Raw genomic sequence first — 10221 nt, 5'->3', positions numbered from 1 at the left:
GCTAAGAAGAACCCAGGACATCCCAGTCAGAAGTTTTAGGTATAGAAAAAGGGAAGGTCGAGGGCTACGGTGATCTTGGAAAGCACAGAGCCACTCTGCAGCCACCACTTTCCTTGCAGAAGCTCCTGGCAGGCCTCTGCATCTCAGGTCCCGTTCTAATACTGGGTGGGGCTCAGAGCTTGCGGAGGGAACTCCTTAAGTGGAGGTGAAACAGAATTCACTTGTCAAAAGGGCAGTCTCAGGCAGAATGCTGTCCCCTCTGAATCATTCCTTTTGTTAAGGATTAAAAAAAAGCCATCCCCAAAAGGCACAACCCACCCTGGAGAGAGCAGAGATAACTAAGCTTGTGGGAAACACAAGTGCGGTTGGCACCAAGTCAGAGGGTGGGGAAGGGAGGAGAGAAGATATCCAGCCCCTATGGAGGTGTATAAAAGATGTCCACTCCGGCAAAGAACCACAGTCCTCAGCCCAGGCCAAGCAAGCTTCTGTCTGCACCTGCTCTCAATCCTGCTCTCACCATGAGCCTCCGCCTGCAGAGCTCCTCCGCCAGCTATGGAGGCGGTTTTGGGGGTGGTTCTTGCCAGCTGGGAGGAGGCCGTGGTGTCTCTAGCTGCTCAACTCGGTTTGTCTCCGGGGGATCAGCTGGAGGCTACGGAGGTGGCGTGAGCTGTGGCTTTGGTGGAGGGGCTGGTAGTGGCTTTGGAGGTGGCTACGGAGGTGGCCTTGGAGGTGGCTTTGGTGGGGGTTTTGCTGGTGGCTTTGTTGACTTTGGTGCTTGTGATGGCGGCCTCCTCACTGGCAATGAGAAGATCACCATGCAGAACCTCAACGACCGCCTGGCTTCCTACCTGGAGAAGGTGCGCGCCCTGGAGGAGGCCAACGCCGACCTGGAGGTGAAGATCCGTGACTGGCACCTGAAGCAGAGCCCAGCTAGCCCTGAGCGGGACTACAGCCCCTACCACAAGACGATTGACGAGCTGCGGGACAAGGTGAGCCCTTGGAAGCTGAGGAGGGGTCCTCCATGCAGGGCAGAGCCTCCAAGGCCAAGAAACAGTGTTGTGGGGGACCAGGTGTGGATAGAATTCACATCCTTCTTGCAGGAGTAAAGCCTACTCTTTTACTACCAAGAGTCTTTATCTCTGATGGACTTTCTCATGCCACAACGCCCCAAATGCATTTTCTCTCATTATTCATTTTTATGATTGTTATTCCTCATGTCAGTTTTTCTACTGCTTTCCAGACAGTTATGTTATTCATGAGTTGATCTCTATAATCCTAACCTACTGAGTTATCTGGAAACATGACAGGTTTAAAAGCCACTAAGAATGCGGGAAATCAACAGAGAAAGAGAGACATGTTCATTCATTGCCCTGGGAATAATTGTTTACTTTGTAGGGGACCCATTCAAACTGGTATTCTCAATTGGCGATGGCCAAATTGGGGGAGAGAGAGGCAGAGGCTTAGCCTGTGCTGAGCCTGGGTGCCCTTTGTCAAGCCCTGTCTGTTGTGCTGTGATATCAGCCTGTTGGAGCAGAAATCTACCAGCCTGGGCTGAGTCCCGGCCATATGGAGTAGGCTTTCAGTGCTTTGGAATATAAACGTTTAGACAATAAATTCAAACGGATGGGAATATTTGTTGGATTTCCCCACCACTCAGCTGGGAGGTCAGCTCCAGCAAAGTGATTGTGAGATATGTGGCACCAAACCGAGTCCCTCCTGACTTTCAGGGGAGGGATCTCAAGACAGTGGCCTAGGGAGGGTGCTAGTCTGAGGCTGCTGAGACATGACGAACCAAAGATGTTCTCAGCAGGTCGTTCTTCAGAAATGCACTCCCTGCATCTTCCCCAGGGTCCTCAGACATGGAATATTAGAGTGATAGAAATGACTGGAGGGGATGCAGCCACACCCCTCACTTTACAGAAGGGCAATGGAGGCCCAGAGGGAAATGCTTTGTCCCAGCTCACAGGACAGTTTAGAGGCAGAGCCCCATGGGAACCAGGTCCTGCCCATGTTTTCCCAGGCCACCTCCTCAAGCACGTGGACCCCCCAGAGTAAGCTTGTCTAACCTGTGGCCGGTGGGCTGCATGTGGCCCAGGACGGCTTTGACTGAGGCCTAACACAAATTTGTAAGCTTTCTTAAAACATTATGAGGTTTTTCTGCCCATTTCTTTTTAGCCCATCAGCTATTGTTAATGTTAGCATATTTTATGTGTGGCCCAAGACAATTCTTCTTCTTTCAATGTGGCCCAGGGAAGCCAACAGACTGGACACCCATGCCCTAGAGGTAACTTTCTTCTGTATTTTGTAGATCCTGACCGCCACTATTGAAAACAATCGGGTCATCCTGGAGATTGACAATGCCAGACTGGCTGCAGATGACTTCAGGCTCAAGTGAGTTTCTTTTTTCCCTCCTTCTCCTTTCCTAAGAGTCTCTTAGTTTAGACAAAAGCTCATCTGACCAATGACATTGGAGCATCCCGGGAGTGAACGTCTAGAAGTATTGGAGTCCAGTGCAAGGGTGGAGGGAGTGTCTCATATCATTTATGTCTTGCTTTTTCAAAACACATTTCTTTTTCTTTCTTTCTTTCTTTCTTTTTTTTTTTTTTTTTTTTTTTTTTACTATTTTAGGTATGAGAACGAGCTGGCCCTGCGCCAGAGCGTGGAGGCCGACATCAACGGCCTGCGCCGGGTGCTGGATGAGCTCACCCTGTCTAAGACTGACCTGGAGATGCAGATCGAGAGCCTGAATGAGGAGCTGGCCTACATGAAGAAGAACCACGAGGAGGTGAGCGGGGATTGCAGGCTGCCCTGGGCTGAGCCACCTCCAGTGAGAAGGAGGAGCCCTCCCCTGCAACTGGACACAGTCCTCCACTGTAGGACCTGGAAACACTTTCCAGAACACTCTGTCAGCACTCAGAGCCAAGGAGAGGGAGGATGTGGAGCTTCACACATCTTCCTTTCCCATCCCCACAGGAGATGAAGGAATTCAGCAACCAGGTGGTCGGCCAGGTCAACGTGGAGATGGACGCCACCCCAGGCATTGACCTGACCCGCGTGCTGGCAGAGATGCGGGAGCAGTACGAGGCCATGGCAGAGAGGAACCGCAGGGATGCTGAGGAATGGTTCCACGCCAAGGTACCCGGCCCTCCCACCCCACATAGCCTTATCCCATATAGCCAGGGGACCCGGTTGGACACAGCGTCTTGGTCAGGCTGCTTGAGCTGAGCTTCCCCATCATGTTCTTCCTGCTTGCATTTCAGAGTGCAGAGCTGAACAAGGAGGTGTCTACCAACACTGCCATGATTCAGACCAGCAAGACAGAGATCACAGAGCTCAGGCGCACGCTCCAGGGCCTGGAGATTGAGTTGCAGTCCCAGCTGAGCATGGTATGCCTGCGGCCTCCTGCCCGGTGGCCACCACCTCCAGGTTTCCCTCTGGCCTGGCTCCCCCTGTAACTTCTTCTCTGTCACTCCACCAGAAAGCCGGGCTGGAGAACACGGTGGCGGAGACGGAGTGCCGTTACGCCCTGCAGCTGCAGCAGATCCAGGGGCTCATCAGCAGCATCGAGGCCCAGCTGAGCGAGCTCCGCAGCGAGATGGAGTGCCAGAACCAGGAGTACAAGATGCTGCTGGACATCAAGACGAGGCTGGAGCAGGAGATCGCCACCTACCGCAGCCTGCTCGAGGGCCAGGATGCCAAGTAGGTCCTCTCCAGCCTCTTCCTTAGGATAGTGACTGCAGGACCCGTGGGTGTCAGAGCAGGCAGCGCCTTAGAGATCCCCTCCCTCATGCCAGAGAGGAGACCCCTCACTGAGTTTATGGGACATTTCCTTGGTAGGCTGCAAGGTTAACACCTTTAAACTTTCGAATTCTGGCCTCCGAGTTCGACTGGAGGGAATAGAGACCGTGGAGGGAACATCTGATATTGGAAAAATATGAGCTTGGATTCAGTTCAGCTGAACAAAGCTATTACTATGGTGCTTTAACAGCCTTTAGACTCTTAGCAGAGATCAAGCCACCTTGTGGGCTCAGGGCTCAGGTGGAGGGTTGTGGGTTTGGGCAATCCAGAGGGAGGACAAACACCCTGAATCTTGTGGCTAATAATATCTCCCCTTGAGACCTCTCAGACAGACAGATAGACAGGCAAGACAGACAGGCACCTGATGCTGCTGCCTCTTGAGCTGGGGGCACAGCTAGGAGGCACTAGAGTCCAGCCCAGGAGCTCCAAATGATAAGCCGAGGCACTCCCCCAGAGGAACAGGTCAGCACCTGCCCTCAGTTACCCTCTGCTCATGGCCACCTCTCTCCTCTCTCCCAGGATGACTGGTGTCCCCTCCTCAGCAGGTAAGGGAACAGCCCCATGGTGTGGGGGGAGGTGGAGTTAGGCTCCTGTTCACTGCCCCAATGGGGGTGGGAGCTGGTGGGGAGGGAGGGAGCCAGTGCTGGGCTCTCCAGTGTAGGGAGGGGGAGAGCTGGGGTGGAAGTGGTCATTTGCTCATTGATTTTCCTTTTGAAATTGATGGCTCTGCCCCATAGAGCTATTGGGCTGTCTTGGCAAGAGCCATCTTTGGGGACAATAAAGAGTCCCCATCCACGAACCACCTGACTACTGAGGAGTTTGTGAGCCCACCTGGGGGGTCCTGCCCTGGCCTGAGGTCGGTCTCCTCCAGTCTGAGCGTGTTTTGTCTCCTGTTTCCCAGGAAGCGTCAGCCCCCGTAGCACCTCTGTTACCACAACTTCCAGTGTCTCTGTTACCACCACCTCTAACGCCTCTGGCCGCCGCACTTCTGATGTCCGTAGGCCTTAAATCTGCCTGGCGTCCCCTCCCTCTGTCTTCAGCACCTAGAGGAGGAGAGAGCTGGCAGTTCCCTGCAGGAAAGAGGAGGGGCTGCTGGACCCAAGGCTCAATCCCTCTGCTTTCAGGACCCCACATCCCGACTTTCTCCTGAGGATGGGCTCTCTGTGCTCTTCTCTTCCCGTTGGATCTCTCTCCTCTCTGAACTGGATACTCTTTGGTTTCTCAACTTCTCTACCCCCAAAGAAACGATAATTCAATAAAGATTCCTGCCTTTCTGCAAACATATTTTTGATTCTGGCCTGGTTTCTGAGGTGGCCCCTGCTAGGGCCCTGGTTTAGGGGGTGAGGGGGATACAGCTGGGCGGAGCAGCTAATCCAGACAAGGACAGGCCTAGGGAGCTTTCTATCTAGGAAGGACAGACACAGGCCCATGGGCCATCTGAGCACACAGGCACAACAACAGCAAACACAGAGGACACAGGCAGCTCACAGACGATGGTGTCCAGCAGACATGGACAGACAGAACACACCAGAGGCAGTGCAGGGGCACATGAGCCAGTTCAACAGCCTGGCAGATGAGGATGTTCAGTGAGAACGGCAGTGATGCGCTGATACTGAACTCAAGGGTGGGGGAAATGTGGGCGTCAAGTACAGAGGCCTCTGGGGCAGGCTGCAAGGGGCCGGTGAAGGGGAGATCTGGGGAGAAGGAGGTCCAGGCCCCACCTGCTGCCTCCCTGCTTCCTGCAGAGAGTGTTTCTTCTCAGGCATATGGCTCCCTGTTGGCCTGAGGCATCCACTCCTAGTGTCCTCCCTGGCCCACCGCTAGGTCCTGCCACTCCCAGCCACTCCTGGGACCAGCTCCCTGGCCGGCCGAAGGGGCAGAAAAGAAACTAGCCCCTTCTCTCTGCACTCCCCGCTCTCCCCCTGCCCCTCTGGCTGCCCCTGCTCTGATTCGCAGCCTCCTCTTGCTCTGCTCACTCCTTACACGTTGACTCGCCCCCTGGATTCTGGTGTGGGTGTTCTTCTCTTTTTTCTCTTCACTGTCCCTGTGGGTCATCCAGGACATGCCCATGGTTACAGTTGCCCATATGTTCTGATAACGCCCAAACTCGAATCTCCACTGAGGTCCCTCCCAGTCTCAGACTCCCATCGCCAGCTGTGAGTTGGACATCACCTCCTTCAATCCACCCATGCAAAAGAGTGCCCATCATCCTCCTAGGTCTGGTCCTTCCTTGCCCTTTATCCTGGAGGACCTGGAAAGCTGAGCCAGGAGCTCGGATCCTGGCCTTGTCTCTCTCCCTCACCCCCTTCACAATGCTTCCCATGGACACTGCATTAGTCATAACGTCCTTCCTGGTCCTAACTATGGGCATGTGGCCACAGCCTCCTCGCTGGCCTCCCTGCCTCCATGCTCCACACTCTAGCAGGGGCAATTACTGGAAACTGAGTCTTCTTCTCAGCTTAGAGACACCACAACCGCTCCCTGCTGGTCACTGAGGAAATCCTAGACTCCTCGCCTGCCTCCAGGTCCTGGTGGTGCAGCTTCTTCTGGCCTCTCCCCAGCTCTGGCTCCTACACTAGCCTCCCTCACCCACCTCAAATTCCTGCCACCCCAAACTGCCCTCGAGGAAGCAGGCAAGTGGCTGGGCACCCTGGTCTCTCTTCAACGAGAGACCTCCATCTGACCCAGCCTTCCTCTCTCCTTTCTCTCCACACTCCTGTCTTGGTTTTATTGGAGACTCCCAATTTTAATTCAAAATTCAGATGAGATGGACACCCCCTCCTCTGCAGCACCTGGCTGAGGTGGGGCACAGTTGGGTGTTCACATGTGTGCGCCCATCTGTCCTAGCACTGACAGTGTGCTCTAAGTGGCAGGGCTGTGCCTTCCTCAAAGGGGGGGGTCTGTCATCCAATGGAGTGCAGGTGGGCTCCGTCAGTGCTGATGAAAGGCAGAGATGAATGAACAAACTGGGGAAACGCCCCTCCAGTGCCATTTGATTTTTGTCATGGGGCTTAAGGCAGAGGGTAGATGGAGTTCCGGCACGCTGGCCATCTGCCCCCTTCCTCTGGCACCATCCTCATATTCCCTCCCCTCCCCTCTGCTGCTCCCTGTGTGGTTGATTCTCCCCCTTCCTTGTCTTCCTTCTCTTCCCCCACCTCAAGCCTGGGTATGGGTTGCACGCAGTTGTCTTATTCACACAGCGGTTGCTCAGACATGCCTGGCACAGCTTGCTGAACCAGCAGAAAGGTGTCCACCCTCCACCATTCCAAATCCCACCCCAGACCCCGCCACCCGCACGACAGAACAAGGTGAGGCTTGGCTCAAGTTCACGTGCCTGGAACGGCGCCAGGAGCTAAGGCATCAAAGAGAAACAGGACATGCCCTTGCTCCTGGCACCTTTTAACATTTTTTGTAACCTATTTGGTCAGCAGCTATCTATTGAGTGACGGCTGCATACCAGGCACTGTGTGGGGTCCCGGAGAAAGAGAGGCAGATGAAAGGAAGCCTCTGTCTTCAAGGAGTCCATGGGTTAACAGGAAGGTAGGAGGAGAAACCCACACCAATGAACTGTCACAGTCTTCACAACTCTGCTCGGGTTTCATCGTTTGCTCTAGGTCTTCTCTGGTCTTCCCCACCAATCCCAGCAAGACCTTGTGCTGTCAGCAATGACTGGACTGCAATGTTCATGGAGCCTAGAGCCACAGGGACCTGATTTGCATTTGTAATCCTGGGCAAGTTACTCAACCTTCCTGGCCTCACTTCCTCATCTGCTAAGTCTTCCTTCCTCATAGGTTAATTAAAGTCCAAGTGCTCAGAACAGTCACTGGTGCACAGTAAGTGCTCAGTAAACAAGATACCTCTGGTCATGATCTTTCTAGTTCTCTTTTCCAAGCTATGCATTCCTTCTGGGTAGGGCCGATTTCATCGTCAGTCTCATCCTCATACCTAGAATGTTATAAGGGTTGAATGGAGAAATGAGGGAATAAATAGATACAAGCCATGGGAAATGAAAGTTGTTAGTAAGCATTGTACAGAGGGCACAGGAGCCCCTACCCTAGACTGAGAGAGGGGCCTGGGGTCTCAACGCTGAACTACCCTGGCTGCTCCAAGGCACCCTGGGGTTCAGATTCCAGGGCTTACAGGGCCTGGAGCAGCCTCTCTTCCTCAGACCCTGGGCAAGGCTATTTAGGGGCAGCCCTCTCATTCTCTGAGCTAGTTTTACAGAACATCGTGGGGGGTGAGGGTAGTTGCCCATGGGAGCAGTGAAATGAGCTGCACTCTAGGCCCAGTGGGAACTCTGGCCTGGGAGCCTTTCACCCAGACCCCAGGGAGGACACTGAGAAGCTGGGCCCCATCTGGGGACCTCTGTGGCCCCATCAGGAATCCCGGGGAAGCTCAGAGGGCAGGCCAAGAGCAGGTGTTTCTGCCAAAGCTACCTCAAGAGCCTTCCTGAGTTGGGAATAGAAGGTGGTCATCTTGGCTCTGTGGTCAGAAGGGTGGGAGAGGCAGTGGGTGGTGAATCCACCTCATTCTCCCTGGGACTCAACTCTTTATCAGGTGTGGGGCAGCCATTCAAACGAGGGCAGATTTATCAGGCCTGCTGGGTTGACCTTCCCAGGGTTGACCTACGTGCCACGCCCATGCCAGTCTCACACTGATGCTTCCCAGTGCTGTGGCTATGAGGAAACAGCCCCTTTGCAGTGGCATCTGGCTAATCTCCATGCCAATGATTGTTTGTGAATGAGGCCATGTCAGCACAAGAGATGTCGGAATGAAAGAGATAACGGAAAGGGGGACACAGTAGCATATTCTTTATTCTCATCCTTTCTTTCATTTCATCTTTACAGCAATCCCATGAATTGGCGCAGCTGTGCCCATTTTACACATGGAAAGACTGAGGTCTGGACAGGGTCAAAGACCTGCCCAGCGGGAGAGCTGGGACCTGTGGTTCCAATGTGCTTTCCAAGACTGGGGCTGGTCCTTGGCCAAGGGTCAAGCATTCAGCTCCAGGAATCTGGGGGATAAGCGAGGCTCTCTCCCAGATCCCAAAGCCTAGGGGATGAAGGAATCAAGCCTGCGATATTCCTGGGGTGTCTTGGCGCCTCAGAGCCAGGTCAGGCTCTGGAGGGAAGAGGGCAGTGGGTGGCCCACACAGGTGGAGAGACATGGCGCTGTCCTGTGACTCCTGGCACTTCAGCCACTTCCTCCTCACTCTGAGCAGCAGGCACCTCCCTCTCTTCCAGGCTCCACCCTGGGGAATGAGCCAGGTTGCTGCCCTCCTCAATGTGGTGGCTATCCTGCCCAGGCCCTGCAGAGGGCAGGCTCACCCCAGAAAGTAGGGCAGTGCCTCGATGGCCACGTGCTGGGACACAGGGTGGAGGGGCTGGCCCCTAGACCCAGTCCTGGCCGGGCCTGGTCTCAACATGGGGCCCCAGCTGGGCCCTTGACAAGCAGGCTGTGGTTGAAGGCACGTTCTAGGCCTGAGACCCCCTTGGTGCCTATTCCCCCTCTGTGTTGGGTGATAGCTTTGAGGATCCATAGTACATCCTGAGTCCCAGCCAAGGGGAGCCCTAGGGGAGGATTAGGAAGCAAAGTCATAGCAGGGGGTGCAGGGTGATGGGTGTGATGGACTTTTCCAGCGTATTTTTTTTTTTTTTTGAGATGGAGTTTTGCTCTGTCACCCAGGCTGGAGTACAGTGGCATGATCTCTGCTCACTGCAACCTCTGCCTCCTGGATTCAAGCAATTCTCCTGCCTCAGCCTCCCAAGTAGCTGGGATTACAGACATGCGCCACCATGCTCAGCTAATTTTTGTATTTTTACTAGAAACAGGGTTTCACCATGTTGGCCAGGCTGGTCTCAAACTCCTAACCTCAGGTGATCCACCTGCCTCGGCCTCTCAGACTGCTGGGATTACAGACGTGAGCCACTGCGCCTGGCCACTTCCAGCTTTTCTTATTCAGCTGTGGGGGCCCTTCCTTCCTCCCTGCCTGGGTCAGGGCATCTGAGGGGCTGCCCAGGGACCTGCCCTCTTTTGGATGGTGTCCCTGGGACTGTTGGTAGCTGGAGCGAAGCAGAATATGTGGTTTGTGTCCCTTTGAGCAGCTCCTTTGGGGGCTCCGAAAGAGCTGGACACACTTCACACCCTCCATCCTCTTGCAGAGTTTGAGAGAAAATAAGCAGATAGCAGGTGTTGCTGAGACTTGCACAGGCACCTGTTGAGGGTGGGTATTTGGGGGACTTGGCCAAGAACTGGTATCCCTTTTTATGAACAGTCATAATGACTGTGGCTTCTTTCATCCAAGGATCTCAGACCGGTTTGAAAGTAAAATCCGCAGTGTCAGGCATGGTAAATTACAGTCCGGAGCCCGCAGTCTGGTTTGTAGACACGCTTTTGTTAGTAGGAAGAGAGTCAAATCAATTG

General features: G+C 54.1%; 1 protein-coding gene across 1 annotated transcript; it reads left to right on the top strand.

Annotated features, from left to right (window-relative positions):
• Positions 1–223: 223 nt before the first annotated feature.
• On the top strand, positions 224–5082 carry KRT13 (keratin 13). Its single transcript, XM_010358575.2, has 8 exons — positions 224–989; positions 2309–2391; positions 2629–2785; positions 2974–3135; positions 3261–3386; positions 3479–3699; positions 4318–4343; positions 4700–5082. The coding sequence occupies exons 1-8, from the start codon at positions 435–437 to the stop codon at positions 4804–4806; spliced, it is 1437 nt and encodes a 478-aa protein (XP_010356877.1). The 5' UTR covers positions 224–434; the 3' UTR covers positions 4807–5082.
• Positions 5083–10221: the final 5139 nt, after the last annotated feature.

Source organism: Rhinopithecus roxellana, chromosome 19 (assembly GCF_007565055.1).
Source record: "Rhinopithecus roxellana isolate Shanxi Qingling chromosome 19, ASM756505v1, whole genome shotgun sequence".
NCBI lineage: Eukaryota > Metazoa > Chordata > Mammalia > Primates > Cercopithecidae > Rhinopithecus > Rhinopithecus roxellana.
This window is presented reverse-complemented; position numbering and strand designations above follow the sequence as displayed.

Excerpts from the sequence above, each read along its gene's own strand:
- KRT13 (XM_010358575.2), top strand. The coding sequence starts at position 435 with ATGTCCACTCCGGCAAAGAACCACAGTCCTCAGCCCAGGCCAAGCAAG. Across the intron at positions 3,136-3,260 it reads AGGAATGGTTCCACGCCAAG|AGTGCAGAGCTGAACAAGGA; the intron begins GTACCCGGCCCT and ends CTTGCATTTCAG. Across the intron at positions 3,387-3,478 it reads TGCAGTCCCAGCTGAGCATG|AAAGCCGGGCTGGAGAACAC; the intron begins GTATGCCTGCGG and ends TCACTCCACCAG.